Source organism: Hyperolius riggenbachi, chromosome 6 (genome assembly GCF_040937935.1).
Source record: "Hyperolius riggenbachi isolate aHypRig1 chromosome 6, aHypRig1.pri, whole genome shotgun sequence".
NCBI lineage: Eukaryota > Metazoa > Chordata > Amphibia > Anura > Hyperoliidae > Hyperolius > Hyperolius riggenbachi.
In genome coordinates this window covers 232,750,578-232,771,676 of record NC_090651.1, presented here as the reverse complement: position 1 = coordinate 232,771,676, position 21,099 = coordinate 232,750,578, and the positions used below count along the sequence as shown (strand labels likewise).

General features: G+C 42.6%; 1 protein-coding gene across 7 annotated transcripts in view; it reads left to right on the top strand.

Annotated features, from left to right (window-relative positions):
* Positions 1-21,099, top strand: part of CHD5 (chromodomain helicase DNA binding protein 5) — a 401,420-nt gene that overhangs the window by 213,780 nt on the left and 166,541 nt on the right. For all 7 annotated transcript variants that reach the window (XM_068240507.1, XM_068240506.1, XM_068240505.1 and 4 more), the window contains exons 12-15: positions 517-651; positions 4,494-4,596; positions 13,661-13,852; positions 17,860-18,060. In XM_068240507.1, the coding sequence (XP_068096608.1) occupies positions 517-651; positions 4,494-4,596; positions 13,661-13,852; positions 17,860-18,060 (631 nt within the window). The remainder of the gene's footprint in view (positions 1-516; positions 652-4,493; positions 4,597-13,660; positions 13,853-17,859; positions 18,061-21,099) is intronic.

Sequence of the window (21,099 nt, the reverse complement as noted above, 5' to 3'; positions counted from 1 at the left end):
CAGCTCGGGGTGGAAAAAAACATGCCAGGAGCGGTAACCCCCGAGCTGAACTCGTGGTAGCCACTGGGAGGTCTGTGCAGAGCAATGCGCGCAGCGGGCATTTCAACGCACTTCCTGGGGGATCCCGACGTCGGCTGCCATTCTTCTTCCTCTCCTCCGAGGCTCTGCTTCCCCCTGGTGAGATCGACGTCTGTCGTCATGACTCCCCAGATGTACAAGCTACTCTTGCCTTGTGGACTAATGCTCACCAATGGACTAATGCACGCCAATACCACCATGGATCCTGGGTTCAGAACTGTGCAGTTGTAAACTGATTTCTAAATTTGATTTTAAGTCGGTAGACCACAGGACAGTTTTCTACACCGTCTCTAGTGACTGTGCTGAGGATGTTAGATTCTAACGTCTTTTGAGAACAGAGTGTGATGCGATTGCTTTTGTGTACACAGAAATGTGAGTAGAGATATGTAAACCCTATATAAATAACAAAAATTATGTATCATGTACATTTTTCTGCAGCATTGATAAAAAAACAGATGATGTCCACTATCTGATTAAGTGGAAGGATTTGCCATATGACCAGTGCACTTGGGAGATCGATGACATTGACATTCCAGACTACGAGAGACTGAAGCAAGCTTACTGGGAACACAGGTATTGATCTTCTGTGGGGGAGATGGAGCAATAAGCATACTGACACAGCTCTGATTGCTTACTAACTCTGCCCTTCTCTCCTGTCACCAGCTCTCCTGGTCTGCAGAATAATATGATGTCATATTTTGTGGCATGCAGATGTCAGGCAGGTCTGCGCAAGTTTGTTAAATCAATCAATAAATGCAAACATTTCTTTTCCAAACATATCTTAAACTTTAGTGTGTGTAAGCAATCCTGTTTGTACGTTGTAAGTGACGTAACTGCAGACAATTGTTGGCACTATATAAATGCATGATGCTGACTATAAGAATTATGTGCAGTGCAGTACATGAAATACTGTCCACTACACATGAATATCAAACATTGCACAGAAAGCAGTTTCTAACTGCACATCAGTATTCTGTATTTCTGTATCTGTACATGATCCCATCCAATATATAAAATGGAATAAATGCCAAAATGAATGAAACACAGCCTCTTGGATACCCAAGTGTGTACAAGGCCCCTAATGCACTGGCCTTTTCTTGAAAATAGTGCTTTCAGTTACACAGAGAGGTACAGCATGCCACGTGTGTGCCAGAATGTACAGTAGTTTGCCTTTATCCTTGTCTATTGATATTGACAGACTCTGCCTTAAAAGTGGACCTGCAATCTTGCACATGACACAAAAAAAACAGAGAGAAATGCACCTTGTGTGTTTTTAGAGAAGAGTCTATCTAATTGCTCCTCATCTTCAAGTAATAACAAGTGTAATTTGATCTCTCAGCTGCGTCAGCGCAGACATTTGGCCGTCCTCTGCTGACACAGCTAATATGTAAACATGGGATATTAAACCTATGTCTGCTTCCATGAAAGCAGAAAGTAGACAAGCTGCAGATTTCTTGCAGGAGTTATGTAAGCTGTAACAAAGAAATGTTTTTCTTTAAAGATCATTATGCTGTTGCTTATCTTTTAGAGCAGAGAGGAAGTTCAGGTCCATTGTAATAAGGGTTTAGTCACGCCAACATCATGGTGGGTGCTTGCATTGACTTACCACTACCACCTAATTACTGCATTGCAACAGCTGGTCAGGCTTGGTCATGACACTGGGAACTGTAAAGTAGATACTACTGTAAATCACAATGTTGACTGCTAAAGAATGTTGTGTCTGTTTAGAAGATTTTCACTGCCACTAAATGCTGCTTCTGACTTTTCTTAGTGCTTGTTTCAAAAAGAACTCTGAATGGAAATGCTACCGACAACACACCAAATGTATTGTCCTTGGCATTCCCTTACAACAGGAAAACAAAATAAGGCTCTCACATCAATGATCTCTACAGTGTTTAGCTGTCAGGGACAAGAAAGGGATGACTTGCATATTCAGCACTAATGCATTATGGGACACCTCAAATGCTCACTTCAACTTCAATAATTGCAAATACTTTCTGTTTTTACCACTTAAGGACCACAGGCTTTACCCTCCCCTAGTGACCAGGCTATTTTTTTTAACAAATTAGGGCTCTGTAGCTGTAATGGCTCGCTGCAGAGAAACACAACCGAGCACATAAATGAATCCTGTCCCACCCCCCTTTTCTGCCTACCAACAGAACTTTGTGTTGGTGGGCTCTGATCGCTGCTGCAGCCTTTTTTTTTTATTGATTTAATTGTGTTTTTTTGTCAAATTTATTACTATTTTTTTTATTCCAGATCCCTCCCTCCCCCACACCAGCCAATCACAGCAATCAGCTCTTATAGGCATCAGCCTATGAGAGCCAATCGCTCCAAGGGACAGCCGAGTGACACTGCAGTCCCCAGTACAGTGATGCCGTAGATCGCAGTGCTGAAAAACCCCGCCCCAGGACTTGATGCCTTTTGGCATTAGGCGGTTCTGGAGCTGCCACCTTCCCGACGGCTCCTGGCAAAATTCTGCTTTACATAGTATTTTAGTAAGGAGGCTTTTTGATCCCTTTCACTTATACACTCCTATGAGTTCTGGAGGTTATTATTATTATTGTTTATTGTATTTATAAAGCGCCAACATATTACGCAGCGCTGAACAATAAATAAGGATACATACATTGCAACAAGGAGTGACAGACAGAGAGGTAGCAAACGGTTATACAACATAACACAAGGTTATACATGCAATCGGGGTATAAAATGCGTTTTACAGAGACCCGGCAAAACAAGTCCAAATTAGTCCATGAGAGGGGTGTCGTTGCTGGGGTAGAAAAATTAAGAAGGACACACTAAGGGAGGGGGAGGCCCTGCTAAGGCTTAAATCCCTCATTCAAAACTAAGCTAGTTCACTTGCTGGACAGTTTTGCTCTCACAAACTCTTGGTCTCAGAAACATCCTAACATCCCAGTTTTCTTCTGTGACTTTGCAACACACCAACCCCACTCCAGGCTAGATTACATTATAGTCAGTTCTACTCTTTTACCATATTTAAAACCAGTGGAGTATCTCCCTGTGATCTTATCTGACCATTCCTCATGTAAAGCCACCCTATATTGGTCCTTTCTTCCGAAATCCCACATATGGAAGTTTGGTTGACCAAGTGGATAGTGACTCTAGTGGGAAGTTGGAAGTTTCTTTTCACAGCACGAGGGATGGGATACAGCTAATTTTCCTGGCGTGTGGGCCTCCTTTAAGTTGTCTATTAAGGACTCCCTTGATCTGGGGTTTGGGGAGGGACAGCAGGAGTAGCAAGTGGATGTTTAAAGTGAACCGAGCATCATTTTTAACACCCAGTGCAGCTCTATAACAAATTAAAAATGCATTCTAAAAATGTGGTTTATTATTAAAAAAAACCTTTTGTTTTACCTCATGTTTTTACATTTAAGGGTTAGAATACACACTTCTTGCGTCCGTTAACGGACCTCCGGACGGAGATCAACAGATGATGGAAGGCTGATAAGAAATCACCTCATTAGACTTAATTGACCACAAACAAACCCTGAGCCTTCCCCCATTGTACTTCAAACAGAAAACATAAGACGCACTTGAAGAATTTCACACCTAGCCTGGATAAGACATTGTAAAAGGAGCAGGGGTTTTTTTAACTCCTGAAACATGGCAGCCCTTTCAGCTATTTGAAGCCAGGAGCTGCTTAGTTCACTTTAATGTATCTGATCACTTTTCTCCCTCTGATACCTCTCAACCATGCTGTTGAACCCGTAGACAAGAGAGTGACTATCCTTAAAGAACAAGCGACACCCATGCTAACCTAGAAATAAAAAACACATATATAAGTAGATAAATACTACCTCTACTTACATAACAGATGCATTGTGCTATCCACATAATGATTCCTGTGAATTTTACAAAGGAAAAACAGAAAATCCTATTCTAGGCAGTGGCCATTTTGCCACGCAAATGCTGACATCATATCCTCCCTGACTGTTGTTTTCCCCTCCTCCCTTCTCTTGCTCATTGTGTATTCATTAGCTGCCCTCCTCCCAGAATCTTTTTTTTTATTTACACATCCAATCACTGAGTCACCTCAGCCTTGCTTGTAAACACAAGTGATCAGCTAGGCAGGGAAATAAATGGAAGAGGAGGAATATATTATAGATAAAAAGAACTCCCAGCATTCAAAATAACTCCCAGCATTCAGCTTTATCGCTTAATACACTCAGACCAGTTGCTGTTGAAATTTGATTTTTATGGTGACAATACCGCTTTAAATAAGAATGGCAATCCCATGTCTGCAACTAGCATTAATGGACCAATGAGAAATTTGTTTTATAGTAATTCTGATGATGTTTCTCTTCCTGCCCTGGTTGGTAATCTGGATCAGCATAGGTTTAGCTAAGGTCTGTCAAACAATATAAGTGCTTGACAAGCTTTATCTATTACAGGGAGCTGATGCTCGGTGAAGATTCAAAAACTCCGGCCAGGTTTAGAAATAGCAGGAAGTTGAAAAATGAAAATGAGAAACCTCCACTGATGCCTATCGTTGACGTAAGTGAAAATCACCCCAAAATGAAAAGCCTTGTTGTGAGACCCAGATTGTCTATATTCAATGAAGATTATACACCACATTGACATGAGTGGCACGTCATACAATACACCTTGCCTATCTGGACTGTATAGCTACAACTAAGGACATCACTTCTGTATGCATCCATCACCTGATCTATGAAATATCATAAAATGACCTACCCCCACAGAGCTAGCTTGTCTTTTCTTCCTGTGAATCCCACCCTTTAGGACCCTATCTGTTCATCCTTTTGTTTTTCATTATTTATTAACCCATTCAGGTTCCGCCGTTTTCACGTGAGAAATGTTCACCTCCCATTCATTAGCCTATAACTTTATCACTACTTATCACAATGAACTGATCTATATCTTGTTTTTTCCGCCACCAATTAGGCTTTCTTTGGGGGGTACATTTTGCTAAGAGCCACTTTACTGTAAATGCATTTTAACAGGAAGAATAAGAAAAAAATGGAAAAATTCATTATTTCTCAGTTTTCAGCCATTATAGTTTTAAAATAATACATGTGTGATGATCGCTGCTGCAGCAGCTGTTGCTGGAAGTAGTAGTGCTGCAGCTCAGGCAGTTCTGATCTATTTCCATGCAAGCTGCATAGCTTTGTCTGTCTTTCCCTGCTGTCAGCTTGTGACTGATTATCATTCACCTGTGTGGGAATCTGCATGTCTGCTCCCATTGGATGACCTCAGTATAAAGATCTGCTTCCTGCAGGGTTTCCTTGGGTTTTCATAGCTTCAGCTTAAGCCTGCCTTGCTGTCGCTTTAGCCCCCGATCGTGTTTCTTGTTATAAAGATACTTTGCTGGTCTTTGCATCATATATTGGTTCATTGCCAATATATATGCATACCAGCACGTTTATTATTTTTCTTGTATTTGTGTTACGTTGATACATCAGTGTCGCTGATGTATACGTACACAAACTGTTTATATCCTGTGTGCAGTTAGTCAGCTTTCCAGCACGTTTTGGTAGGTTGCGCGTACCGTGACCACCCGTGCTGAGGTAGTTACCCTGCTCCTGGTTCTGTTTGTGGATTGCGTTCATCTCTGCGAAGAGATAACGAATCCTTCTGAATTCTGTTCTGTTACCGTTTGTGGATTGCGTTCATCTCTGCGAAGAGATAACGAATCCTTCTGAATCCTGTTCTGTTACCGTTTGTGGATTGCGTTCATCTCTGCGAAGAGATAGCGAATCCTTCTGAGTCCTGTTCCCTGTGTTACTCCATTCCTAGTCAGCGTTCCTGCTTATGTCATATATCGGTTCATTGCCGATATATACATATGTTAGTCAGACGTTACAAATAGTTTCATTGATAGCTGTAATTGTAATACGCTAGGAAAACATACTTATTGTATATTTATCTGTGTTACGTTCATCTATCTTAATCCGGCTATTTTCTGACTATCCTGTCCTGTCTTTGTGAGGCACGCCATCGCCGCATCGCATTGGCTGCCTCATTCCAGTCTGTCTGGTTTTGGACGCTTGCTGTCGCTAAGTAGCCGCTAGCTAACAAGCGTTCATTCTGTCTACCTGTCCTGATCTCCTCAGTTCTGGTTTGTGCGCTCAGCGCTACTTTGCGCTGAGACGTTATAACGAAAGCATTGTTTGTGGCTGTCAGATCTGCACCGGCTCTGTGCGCCACAATCTCCTATTGGAGTCAGTCCTCCCCTCCACTATACTAGGGATAGCCTGTTTCCTGGTGCTAGTGTGTGTACCTCCTCCACGCCAGCTCATGCGTTGCATGCTGACTGTGGAGAATACACCACCAAGCCTTACATTATGAAAACCCCATTACCAATCCCCATTGTGGGGGGGATTCCCAGAAAGTATGACACTGTTAATTATGGTTCCTGTTCCTTTAAGAAATTTGAAGAACTTAGCTCTGAAACAGAAAATGAGTTTTTCTCTGAATGTGCCAGGTTCCTGGCCAATCCTGATCTCCAAGCGACTCCTGTTTCAACCTGGGCACTCCAACTAAGTTATATTTTGTTTAAAGGGGAATTATTCCAGTGGGCATTTGATGTTCTCAATCATTCCGATTTGAAAGAGAGACCGCTGGAATTTCTAGCGTTTGTGATCCATAACTGGTTGCGCATAGATCCATTGCCTTTTCCTCTTAATGAACTCCTGGCAGCAGGTCAATCAGCTACTCCTTCAATTGCTTGCAAAAATGTTCAGCAAGCAGAAAGTGTTACTGATAATTTTCCTGCAGCCTTGAATAAATCACCAAGAACAGCAGGGAAAACAGCAGGGTCTAAGGCCAAACGCAAACGTTCTAAGAAACGTGTCCAATCTGCAGAATCGTTATCCTTAGCGACTGAGACCTATAATGAGATTCTGCCATTAACAGATAATGAAATGCAATTGTCTTTCAGGGGAGTTAAATGGACTTATGAAACTACTAATGAACTTTCCTCCCTGGCTAGGGAAAATAAAGATTTTTGTTTAAAAGAATTATCTGAGTATGATTATGATGAGATATTACAGAGTATTGAACAAATCAACTTATTTGTGAACCAAGGGAAGTTTGCATACACTACAGTTCAACACTTGCTACAGGTATTGGAGATTCTTAAGAATAAGGAATCTGCCAATCACCTGCTAATTAACCCTATACATGTGCCTGCCACAATCATATCTGCAGACTGTGATCAGCCTAAATGTTTCGCTGTTAAGTATGCATGGGATCCTCCATTCGAGAGAGGAGAGATGGAAGCCCTGGTCTGTGAATGGAAGAATGATTCAAGTTCATTTTGTCAATTTTACAGTGCAAAAAGTGAAATGGTATTGAACGCATGCATTAAGTCAGCCTATAACCTAATAGAGGCTTGTGTGTGTAGGTATGACTGTGTGGCTCCCTTGATTGATGTGTGGGAACTGATTTTGGATGATTTTTAAGTGACTCCGAATTCGCAAATTTGGCGTTCTGACCCGCCTGCTTCAGCACCTTTGGCTGATTCAGCAGGTGATTCGGAGCTCTTTTTGTGTGAAATTGAAGTTCCTGCAATTCCACCCTGTACCATGGATAACTCAGTGTTACTTCCCAGTAAAACAGAAGCCACTGATACATTCTTAACCTTGCCCTGCACAAATTTCTCAGCAGAGAATCCAGAGGTCCTGCTGACTTCCGAGTCCAGCCTAGCCAGTACTCATGACTCTTTGTTTAGTGAAACAGACACCAGAAAAATCTTGCCTGTCTCTGCAAACACTTCTGCAGAAATTACCTGTGTTAATAAAGTTCAACTCCTGTCTGATCCAGCAGATGCCAATAGATGCACTACATCAGTTTCCGAGTCCCAGCAATCCTGTCTAGTAACCTCAGAACCCCAGCATCTGAATTTTCCAATTTTACAAATGAATGGTGATTCAGATGCGCAAACATTGTGTCTTGATCTTCCTGTTTCTACACCTCGCTCTAGTTTCGTGAATAGCTCAGAGCATCTGCTATGTGAACCTGAAATCGCAGAATTATTACCTTGTTCAGAAAATTTTCAAATAAATTTGCCCTGTACCATGAATTGTGCAGTAGATCTCTCCAATGAAACTCAGGTCACAGAATCATTCTGCTGTCCAGCAGGTGCTTCCATGGTTTTGCCCTGCAATATGGACTGTTCAGTGATCCTGTCCAGTGAAGCTGTGGTCGCAGAGTCTTATGCTTCACCCAGTACTTTGGATATTTCAAACCCTCTAGCAGAAGGGTCTGAGGCACTGCTTACCTCAGTTGGTGTTGCAGTAATATTCACTTGTCTAGCAGCTTTTTTGGAATTACAGTCTGCTCTAATAAAACTTGATGAATTTCTGCCCAGCAAAGCAGAAGCCATTGAAATATTGTCCTCGTCAGCAAGTGTGTCAGATACCTTGCCCTGTACACAGTCTGATTTAACCAATGTTGTTGAGTCCCTCTCCAGTGTTGTAACAGCCGAGGAACTCCAGCCCTGTCCTCTGCATGTTTCAGAAGTCTTGCCCTGTAACATGGATAATTCTGATTCTCTGGTCAAAATAACAGAAGTCTCAGAATTTCAGTCTGATTTAGTAAGCATTCCTGAAACCCTGCCTTGTATCCTGAAAGATTCGGGTTCTCTGGCCGCTGTGGCAGAGGTTCCAGAGTCCCCTTCCTGTCCAGGGAATTCCTCAGTTTTGCCTAGTCCAGTGGGGGCTGCTGCAATACTGACTTGTTCTGCAGCGCCTCATGAGCTCCAATCCAGTATATTAAATGAGTCTCTGTCCAGTCCAGAGGTAGTTGTGGAGTCCCTATCTGGTTCAGTGCATACATCAGAAGATTTGTCCTGTCTTGTTAGTGCCCCTGAATCTGATTTGTTACTGACTTTGCTGGAATCAGCGACATCTAAGTCTGATCCTGCATTCTCGTGTAAAAATCCAGTAGTTGCGAAGTCTAGTCACGATGATTTTTTTTTGGCCGGTCCTGGTTTTGGTCCCATCTTGGCTGACCCTGAGGCTCACAGTTCCTTGACGTGCCCAGAGGTTTCTCTTGTGCCAGTGTGCCCAGATGTTCTTTGTGTGCCAGAATGCCCAAGTGTGTCTAAGGTGTTAGCGTGCTCTGATGCTTCCTTAGTGGGAACATGTTCTGATGTTGCCAGTCTGCCTGCATGCCCAGAGATGGTTCTGGTCCCTGAAATCCCTGATATTGATGTTTGTCCTTGTGGCCCTGACTCGGGAATTGCCCTAGGTTCCATAGGGGTTCTTGATGGTTCTCCATGTGAGCCTAAGGGGCATTCTGACCTATGGGGATCTCTTTGGAGCTTCAAGGTGTTCTGGGAGGTCTCTGAGAAAACTTGTCCTGGTGCCTTGGACTGGTTCAACAGTGGGTTTTGTGTTGGTAAAGACAGTACCGGTGGGCATTGCAAAGGCTTTGGCGTTTCTGAACGGTTCCTGGAAGGCGGTGGGTATCGCTCAGGGAGTTTCGGAGGGCTTTCTTCTGGAAATCATGGTTCTGATGGGTGTCACACTGGGGCTTGTAGTACTGATGGGCATGGTTCTGTAGGTTCTGGTTCTGATGGGTCCAGTCTTGTGGGGACTGATTCTGGAATTCGGTCTTGCCGGGCTGTCCCGGTCATCATGAATTATCAGTCGGACTGTTTTGTTGGGAATTTCAGTTTTGAAAAGCGTCTGGAATCCGCTTTTAAGGGCGGGGGTACTGTGATGATCGCTGCTGCAGCAGCTGTTGCTAGAAGTAGTAGTGCTGCAGCTCAGGCAGTTCTGATCTATTTCCATGCAAGCTGCATAGCTTTGTCTGTCTTTCCCTGCTGTCAGCTTGTGACTGATTATCATTCACCTGTGTGGGAATCTGCATGTCTGCTCCCATTGGATGACCTCAGTATAAAGATCTGCTTCCTGCAGGGTTTCCTTGGGTTTTCATAGCTTCAGCTTAAGCCTGCCTTGCTGTCGCTTTAGCCCCCGATCGTGTTTCTTGTTATAAAGATACTTTGCTGGTCTTTGCATCATATATTGGTTCATTGCCAATATATATGCATACCAGCACGTTTATTATTTTCCTTGTATTTGTGTTACGTTGATACATCAGTGTCGCTGATGTATATGTACACAAACTGTTTATATCCTGTGTGCAGTTAGTCAGCTTTCCAGCACGTTTTGGTAGGTTGCGCGTACCGTGACCACCCGTGCTGAGGTAGTTACCCTGCTCCTGGTTCTGTTTGTGGATTGCGTTCATCTCTGCGAAGAGATAACGAATCCTTCTGAATCCTGTTCTGTTACTGTTTGTGGATTGCGTTCATCTCTGCGAAGAGATAACGAATCCTTCTGAATTCTGTTCTGTTACCGTTTGTGGATTGCGTTCATCTCTGCGAAGAGATAACGAATCCTTCTGAATCCTGTTCTGTTACCGTTTGTGGATTGCGTTCATCTCTGCGAAGAGATAGCGAATCCTTCTGAGTCCTGTTCCCTGTGTTACTCCATTCCTAGTCAGCGTTCCTGCTTATGTCATATATCGGTTCATTGCCGATATATACATATGTTAGTCAGACGTTACAAATAGTTTCATTGATAGCTGTAATTGTAATACGCTAGGAAAACATACTTATTGTATATTTATCTGTGTTACGTTCATCTATCTTAATCCGGCTATTTTCTGACTATCCTGTCCTGTCTTTGTGAGGCACGCCATCGCCGCATCGCATTGGCTGCCTCATTCCAGTCTGTCTGGTTTTGGACGCTTGCTGTCGCTAAGTAGCCGCTAGCTAGCAAGCGTTCATTCTGTCTACCTGTCCTGATCTCCTCAGTTCTGGTTTGTGCGCTCAGCGCTACTTTGCGCTGAGACGTTATAACGAAAGCATTGTTTGTGGCTGTCAGATCTGCACCGGCTCTGTGCGCCACAATCTCCTATTGGAGTCAGTCCTCCCCTCCACTATACTAGGGATAGCCTGTTTCCTGGTGCTAGTGTGTGTACCTCCTCCACGCCAGCTCATGCGTTGCATGCTGACTGTGGAGAATACACCACCAAGCCTTACAACATGCCTCCATAATTAAAACTCACGTATTGTATTTGCCCATATGTCCCGGTTATTACACCGTTAAAATTATGTCCCTATCACAATGTATGGCGACAATATTTTATTTGGAAATAAAGGTGCATTTTTTCCATTTTGCATCTATCACTATTAACAAGTTTAAAATAAAAAAAATATAGAAATATTTCATCTTTACATTGATATTTAAAAAGTTTAGACCCTTAGGTAAATATTTACATGTTGTTTTTTTTATTGTAAACATTTTACTTGGGTAGTTTTGGGAGGGTGAGAGGTAAACAATAGATTTATACTGTAAATGTGTGTTAATTTCTATTTTTTTTTACATTCAGTTGTAGTATTACTTTTTGGCCACAAGATGGCGGCCATGAGTTTGTTTACATGACGTCACTCTAAGCGTAACACACGCTTAGAGCGACGCATGGGGGAGGTGACAGCCAGAAAAAGCGAAGCTTCCGAGAGAAGCTGCCGCTTTTTCTGCGGGTGAGAGGAATCAATGATCGGGGACCATAGCCCGATACATTGATTCCGTGGCTACCGAATCCGCGGCCTGGAGTGCGGGTGCACGCGCGCGATCGGCCGCGGGAGCGCGCGGTAGCGCGCATGGTTCTTGGACATAGTTTCTACGTCCAGGAACCAAAATAGGTTAAGGTGGAACTCCAGTTGATTTTTTTTCATCTTTTAGATTTGAAATCAAGTGAGGCTTTTATTGCTGCCTTGTAATTGATCATACAGGTCAAGTTGCACTTTATCCATTAAACATTTTGCCACTTCTTTGCAGTAAATGGGTTCCCAGAGTTAATATTTTTTGTCACATCTTCTGAAAAAAATAAACAAATTATTGTTAGGTGTAACACATCTTTACATTTTCAGACAATAGCCTCTGTAGCATTTGCAACAGTTCTTCCACTTGGACACTGTATTGTGAATGTGACTTTTTTTATTTGATGTGTTACCTAGCCTAGTGTTTCTCAACATCATTACAGCAGGTACTCCTTTACGAAAGGCAGGGTTTTCTGAGTACCTCCTATTGTGAATAACAACCTCTCAAGTCGCAGCGGATATAAAGGGGCAGGACGAACACTGATAAAAATGTTGCTGTCATAGACGGCAATAGTAAAATCTGCGATTAGCAGCAAGGAAATTAAATTAGGGCACCCAATAAAGGAAGTTAAATTATGGCAGCAGGGGGTAGCTAAGATTCAGGGGGGGGGGGGGGGGTAGGATTAGGCAGGGGGTAATTAAGGTTAGGCACGGGGGGAAGTGGTTAAGGTTAGGCAGCAAATGTGGAGTGGTTAAGGTCAGGTGGGAGGGGTGGAGTGGTTAGGTGTTAGGCAGAGAGGGTGGAGTGGTTAGGCAGTGGGGGTGGAGTGGTTAAGCGTTAGGCAGTGGGGGTGGAGTGGTTAAGTGTTAGGCAGTGGAGGTGGTGTGGATAAGTGTTAGGCAGTGGAGGTGGTGTGGATAAGTGTTAGGCAGTGGAGGTGGTGTGGATAAGAGTTAAGCGGTGGAGGTGGAGTGGTAAAGTGTTAGGCAGCGGGGGTAGAGTGGTTAAGTGTTAGGCAGCAGGGGTGGAGTGGTTAAGTGTGCACCATGTATGGTCTTAGAGTAAGCATTGGTAGAGGTAGGGTTCAGTGTGAGAGTAGGCAGAAGTATAGTTATACATCACCGGGTCCCGGCGATCGCGCCTCCTCCACGTCCTAGATAGGTATCCTGCAGCCAGCCTATCACCATGTGGCTTCAGTCCCTGCATGGTGATTGGCTGGCTGCAGGATTCCTGCAAACTAACCCGGAAGTGGAGGAGATGTGATCGCCAGGAGCAGGTGATGTATAATAAAGCATGATGCCAGCAATGACATCTTGTTTGTTAATGTTATTTAACAAAAACATTAAATAACGTTAGTAACAAGATGTCATTACCAGCATCACCTTGCGCCTTTTTTTTTTTTTTTGCAGCGCTATTTTTAAATGTATGCAACTCAAGTACCCCATGATACAGAGACAGTACTCAATATTTGCATGTACATTTTTTTTAAAAAAATGTCTTTATGCTTTTAGTTAACAAAAATACTTATTAAGGCTCAGTAATGCATCACTTACCATATTTTAAGTTCAAAAACTCATTGTAATAGATTAACTATGAAAATTTCACAGTTCAGAAAGTACACCCTAAGCCCAATGGGTACATGTACCACCTGTTGAGAAAGTAGGACCTAGTCTATCATTCTGTAAATTAATCCAGGAACCTGTACTTTTTTATACATTAGTCAGTGTTGAAGGTAATATAAACTTTTTGACCTCAGACAGAAGCGTTATTTTCACTTCTAACAGAAACATTATTATTGATAGCGAGTAAGCATTCTACACTTGGTGGAGTTCTCCTTTATTAAACTGCCCCTTAAACCAGGGACAATAATTGATTTAGTAGTGCAAAGATTGTCAGGCCAGTGTCCTTGCTGGGAAATACCAGGTTCACATCCACCGTCTCCTCCACCAGGAACATCTGTCACTCTGTTCTGCTTCTTGTTTCAGCCTACGGTGAAGTTTGATAAACAGCCATGGTATATCAATGCCACTGGGGGCACCTTACACCCTTACCAGTTGGAAGGTCTAAACTGGTTGAGATTTTCCTGGGCACAGGGCACAGACACTATCCTTGCAGATGAGATGGGATTAGGGAAGACTGTTCAGACTATCGTATTCCTTTATTCTCTCTACAAAGAGGTAAGCCATTCTTACATTTTGTTCACTAGTGTTTAGTGTAAATAACAAAATGAATACCACTAAATGTCTCTACTCTTCATTCAGTTTTGAATAGTGTCTGGAAAATGACAAATTTTCTTTCCTTGTTGTCTGTATCCCTGTTGATTTCCCATCCTAGTAATGTGAGCACTAGGAACACAATGTAATGGGAAATTCTACATTTTACAGCAGTCACCAAGACTGCAGTTAGGGATAAATGCCCCACAGGAGAAACCTAAATCTGGTGTCACTGTCAGATGTTGTTTTCCCAGGTACATCTGGCACCATTTGCGGGCTTAGATGTGCCAGGAAGTTTGCCCCCCCCCCAAACTTTTGTGGTGCCTGTTATTTATCATGTGTATCGGGAAAGGTATTGCAGTTTTCAGTGGGTTTGGTGGTGATTAGGCAAGAGTGGGAGGTTGGTTAGGGCTAGGCATGGGTGTGGGGTTGGTTAGAGTTAGGCAACAGTGGCGGCGGAGGGTGGGATTACCATAGTTAGGGTTAGGCATCAGTAGAGGGAGGGCCTGTGTGAGAACAGGATTAGGTCTAGTGATAGTAAAGTAAAGATTTACCGATATTTTGCTATCGGTTACTAAGATTTACGGATATTTTACTATCACAATTACCACAGCCCAATAGTACAACATTGGTAACTTTATCGATTTCCAAATTTACGCAGCGCCCATTTTGCATGTACTAGTTTTTCCTGTCACTTGACCTGTATGTGTGTCTGGAACAAGGAGTGTGTAAAATTCTCTACAGCGGGCACCGAGAAGGCTGTATAAACCTGACAGACATTCTCTCTTTTTTTTTCCAGACCATTCAGAATGACAGAAAATATATTTTGGGTGGATTTCAATTTAATAAGTAACTTCAGCAGTGTGACAGTGGATCGGCAGTATGAAAAGGTTTATTGGTGGAGAGTAAGTCGACTGGCTGCCACATGCTGGAGACAATAAGTATGGGTTAGTGGTCAGTACAGAGGGCTATGTTTAGGGGAGTATAGTTTAATCCTATAGGAGGATTGTTTGGAATTAGGTATAGTTTCAAGGTTGGAAGCTAAGGTTAGTTGTCAGGAAGTGCAGCTTCATTAAGAGGGGTGTTTAATGTTAGGTACCAGCAAGGAGTTTGTCATTAAGGGGCAAGGCTAGGGTTAGGCATCACAATGCGATGGTTAGGGTTTGGTAAACAGTTACTGAACACAATGAATCCGCTAACCAACAGCACTGCAGAGACAAGAACTAAGGCTTTGTTCACATTGGCAAACGCGGACGACCATGCATTCGGAACGCAACGTGTACAAACGCACGCCATCCGCGTTTGTATGCGTTGCGTAGCTTATCCCATTCACTGAAAGTGAAGGGGACAGCCGCGCGTTTTGGGAAAAAATGCGTGCATCATGCGTTCCCAGACTGCACAGGTCCGGAACGCATGCAGTGTGAACATCAGACAATGCAGTGTATGCACTGTTTGATGCCGTGCGTGTCGGCCTCCTGCACGCGTTCCCGAAACGCGGATGGGAATGCGTGCAGTGTGAACGGGGCCTTAAAGAACTGCAATGAAAATAATGTAATGAAAAAATGTGCTTCAGGTGGTCTGAAACTCAGCATTTCTACATTGCTCTAAAAAAATCCTTACAGCTTTAAAGCTACTATCACAGAATTTTTTTAACAGAACGTAACTTAATCAGTTTAACACATTCAGCTTCAAATCAACATCCAAATTGGAGATAACAGTATCTTCATTTACATTCCAATGCTGTTACATTTGTGTGTAACAACTGAAACACTCTCTGAGAAGTTCTCTCTGCTTCCAGCATACACACAGTTCAAAAAGCAGCTGGAATAAAATGCAATGGCAGCTTTCAGGGCAGAGAAACTACACTTTTGAAACTTGTAATTTGTAGACAAACAATATTACTTGCACACAAAAGCAAATATGATAACTGTATGAGTAATAAAAAGTAGGAAACACATTTTTATTGAATGTTATGTCAGAGTTTCAGACCACTTTAATTTTTACAATAATTATTTATGAATGATTTAGTCAGTGTTTGCCCACTGTAAAATCTTTCCACTCCCTGATTTACATTTTAACATTTATTACATGGCTACATTTTTACTGCTGTCGGGTGATGTCTGTGGAAAGACATTATGCATTTTTGGGAGCTGGAAACTGCTATTTGCCACAATACAATAAGGCTCCCACAGTGTGATGTCAGCACCCTGGTGCTGACATCACACTGTGGGAGGGGTTTCACCACAATATCAGCCATACAGAGCCCCCTGATGATCTGTTTGAGAAAATGAAAATGTTTCTCATGCGGAAAGGGGGTATCAGCTACTGTTTGGGTGAATCCTTGGTTTTGGTTCCCTTTTAAATCAAGGGGATCTGTTTCCTTGAAAAACTGCAATCAAATTTGTGGATATGCATTAGTCTAATAGATTAATTGGCGGTACTCACTGTTCCTTTGACTGTTGTTTATTTGAATCAAATTTGTTCTTCAAATATGTATTCTATTGTCATATACTCACGTGCCTTTCTCAAATAAAAGCATGTTAAACAGAAATACTGCAATCAACTCAACACCACTATGCCCAAAGCCACAGATGGTGATTGCATCTGATCTGGCTTTCAGTTTTGGGTCCAGGAAACCATTTCTCTCTATATACAGGCAGATTTGTAATTTAGAAAGGCCTTAAAGGGAGTGGCTGCCCTGGGAGAGAACTGGAGAAAAGCATATGGTAGTGAACATGGGGAAGTGTGCAAGGAATAAGTGATGCACATAGAAGTGGGATTTTTTTTTACATAAAATGGAACCTGGGTCTGCATATGAAGGTCTGTATATAGAAGAAAATGGCATAGGGGTATATGGAACTAGATTTAGGAGAGCTGCCACTCATGGAATGGGAGTATTCTCATGGATGGAAGGCTACATCGTTCCTCAAGCTTCCAGACAGACATATTCTTAGCATCTGTTAAGTTCGCTGTAAACTAGCACTACTGTTTAAGATAAACAGGAATTGTTTGGTCAGTCCCCAGAGTGACTGTACTGCTACTGTGGCGACAGATGCATGTGTATTTTCCAATTCACAGCACAAAAAAAGAAATAATTATGGCAGATGGCATCTTCTTAAGATGTGCTCCATGGGGACAAAAGTTACTTTGGGGACATGGTGTGGCATGAATATTGTAGCAAGTCTGAGCAATCAGAGCATGAAACATAACTTTCAGTAATGACATATCTTTACAAGCTTTTTATTTTTTTATTTTCATCAAAGGGTTCCTGTATTTGTATATTGCAGTATTAGCTTTGTTAAAAAAAAATACCTGAAGTTTGGTTCGGAGACTTTTATTTTTAAATTATGCCTGAGCTGAGAGAGATGACGAGACTGTTGTTCTGACCTGCTCCTTTAAAGTGCTGGCTTCCTGGCTCTCTTGCTTATCCTCTGGCTTTAATATTTTTGAATTTGCATATACATAATGACTATCTTGAGCTCTAAACTTATTCCAGGAAAAAGAAAATGAAAATGTTAGAGCTAGTTCATAAGGGAGTCAGCAATGGCAGCTAGTATGTTTCATTTATGGAAGGTGGTGCTGCATTTACTATACTTCCGAAAAGGTGTCTTTTTGTTCAACCTCTTTATGTTAACACTGCTGAAAAGGAAACTCATTGAGAGTAAATCAACACCCCCCCCCCCCCCAACTTTCATGAATTCTACCAGAAGAGTGGGTAAAGTTTATTGCCATATGATATGTCAGGGGGCTGGAATAAAAAAGTTTTAATAAACAGATTTCCAGACCTTGTTTGGTATATTGTGGTGTGGACACTCTACCTTGGTGGTTCTAAGGTAAAGGCTCTTTCTAGTGCTTAGTCGTTCACGACATCCACACAAGACGTAACTGTCTCAGGACAGTTCCACAGCTAACCCAATATTTTGTTAAGAGTGCGTACTTGAATGTCTTTTTTCTGATTTTTGTCTCTGTAGGGCCACTCCAAGGGCCCATATTTAGTGAGTGCTCCCTTATCTACCATAATCAACTGGGAGCGGGAATTTGAGATGTGGGCGCCAGAGTTTTATGTGGTGACATACACCGGAGATAAGGACAGCAGGGCTGTCATACGTGAGAATGAATTTTCCTTTGAAGATAATGCCATCAGGAGTGGGAAGAAGGTGTTCAAAATGAAAGTAAGTAAAGAGTTGTGCTGAATAGATGAATGTGTAATTTAAGATTTGGAAAGTAAATAGATTTTTCAGATCTGTAACCCACTGTTCATTGCACAGATACAATAAGTTCCCATATCTCTTCTGGACAGATTTAATAAAACCAATGCAGCGAAAATGGAAGCAAAAGTGGTGCAGAAGCTCAGATAAAGGATTCTGATTGGCTGCTCTGAGCAACTACTCCACATTTGTGTCTTATACCATTTTTTTTGCACTGGGTTTGGCAAATCTCCTTCACTTTGTAGAAATAAAAAGTGGCATGTGTCAGCTCCGCACAGTTGCTGCGCCCCCCCCAGTAATCACGAATACATGTTACATTTGTTTGTTCCCATTTGTGCTGGGAAAAAAAAAACAGCGCACAGACCGGAAACCTGTATGATTGGGTAATGCTGTGTTTGGACTCATTTCTGCTGCAAAACTTCAGTCAGGAAGTGAACTCTTTGACCAGGAAAATAATAAACACAATGTATTTATTCTTAAACAAGCAATTGCCGCATAAATCGATTTTGTGAGTGTTTAGCGCTCTTCCTATACCTTCCATTAGAGCAAAATCTCAAAAATGGTACAGGCACCGCTTTGTGGAGTGCAAAGCGGACGAAACGCGCTGAAATGAACCTTCTCATGGAGATTCATTGCACAAGTGTTTTGTGGGCAATTTTGAAAATCGCCTGCGCTTGAAAAAAAAAGGCCGAAAACTCCCTAGATGTAAACAAGCCCTAAATGAATGAACAGTGTTTTTTGCAGCACTGCCTAACCATACCAGTTCATGTTTGTGTGCTGTTGTAGGGGGGCTGGGTGATGTAATTGCCTGGAGACAAATTATTGCTATTATCATCAAAACAAAATCAGCAAAAATCTTATTTTTGCAGCACAACTTAGCATACATGCTGCATTAACCAAACATCATAGAATTTGTATTTGTGCTGATTTTAGGGGACCCAGTTTCATTGAGCGGCACACACCTTATTGCTTTGAACAAAAACGGAAATTTAACAGCACCACACAGAACAAAGTAACCCACAGCTCACTCTGCAGAAATAAATAGCACTCAACTGCTAACTGCACAGAAACAAGACATGCCCCAGCACTAACAGCAGACACACGTAGTACCCATTCCTAACTGCACAGAAACAAGACATGCCCCAGCACTAACTGCAGACACAAGTAGTGTCCATTCCTAACTGCACAGAAACAAGACATGCTCTAGCACTAACTGAAGACACAGGTAGTGCCCCATTCCTAACTGCACAGAAACCAGACATGCCCCAGCACTAACTGCAGACACAAGTAGTGCCCCATTCCTAACTGCACAGAAACCAGACATGCCCCAGCACTAACTGCAGACACAAGTAGTGTCCATTCCTAACTGCACAGAAACCAGACATGCCCCAGCACTAACTGCAGACACAAGTAGTGCCCCATTCCTAACTGCACAGAAGCCAGACATGCCCCAGCACTAACTGAAGACACAGGTAGTATCCATTCCTAACTGCACAGAAACCAGACATGCCCCAGCACTAACTGCAGACACAGGTAGTACCCATTCCTAACTGCACAGAAACCGGACATGCCTTAGCACTAACTGCAGACACAAGTAGTGCCCCATTCCTAACTGCACAGAAACCAGACATGCCCCAGCACTAACTGCAGACACAGGTAGTACCCATTCCTAACTGCACAGAGACCAGACATGCCCCAGCACTAACTGCAGACTCAAGTAGTGCCCCATTACTAACTGAACAGAAACCAGACATGCTGCAGCACTAACTGCAGACACAAGAAGTGCCCATTCCTAACTGCACAGAAACCATACATGCCCCAGCACTAACTGCAGACACAAGTAGTGCCCCATTCCTAACTGCACAGAAACCAGACATGCCCCAGCACTAACTGCAGACAAAAGAAATGCCCTGCTTCTAACTGTGCAGACACAAGTAGTGCCCCATTCCTAACTGAACAGAAATAGGGCATGCCCCAGCACTGACTGCAGACACAGGTAGTACCCATTCTTAACTTCACAGAAACAAGACATGCCCCAGCACTAACTGCAGACACAAGTAGTTCCTCAGTCCTAACTGCACAGAGACCAGACATGCCCCAGCACTGACTGCAGACACAAGTAGTACCCATTCCTAACTGCACAGAAACCAGACATGCCCCAGCACTAACTGCAGACACAAGTAATGCCCCATTCCTAACTGCAAAGAAATAAGGCATGCCCTAGCACTGACTGCAGACACAAGAAGTGCCCCATTCGTAACTGTGTGAACACAAGAAGTGCCACATTCCTAAATACACAGAAACAAGACATGCCCAACCACTAGACAAGACACAGAATTTTTATATCGCGCTTTTCTCCTGGTGGACTCACTAGCTGAACAGAAACTGCAGAGGAATAAGAAATGCCTCACCAATAACTGCAGAGAAATCAGTAGTGCTCCACCAATAGTTACACAGAAACAAGCAGCACCCTATGGCTACCCTTGAAGAAAGAAGGAATACCTCACTGCTCACTGTTCAGAAAGAAGTATTTGTGAACAACTCTCTCTCCAGCTTTTCTTTAGGATGATGCTGAGAGTATAGTTTGTTGCCAGCACTACAGATTAGCCAATTCCTATCATTATAAGAATTTTCTATAGCTGCAAAGATAAACACGGGCCCACAGGGGAGGGAGTGGATACATATATTTGGAGGGGGGGGGGGCGCTCTGGGAGGTTTTCTAATAGATTTCATTTATGCTGAAATCTGTTGGAAATTAGACTGCAGTGTGTAGCAGGAAATAGATCCCTCTCTGATCAGATTCGATCAGAGAGTTATCTATCTGATGGTGAATCTGGTGACAGATTGACAGGAGTATGGCCACCTTTACTGTTAATGGTTGGTCTACCTGAATACCTAACTAGCATCCTTGTTACTTGGAAAACAAACTGTTTCCTAATTTTTTTTTTGACTAAAACATTTGAAGGCTTATTTGAAACTTTAAAAGCCCTTGTTACACAGGCA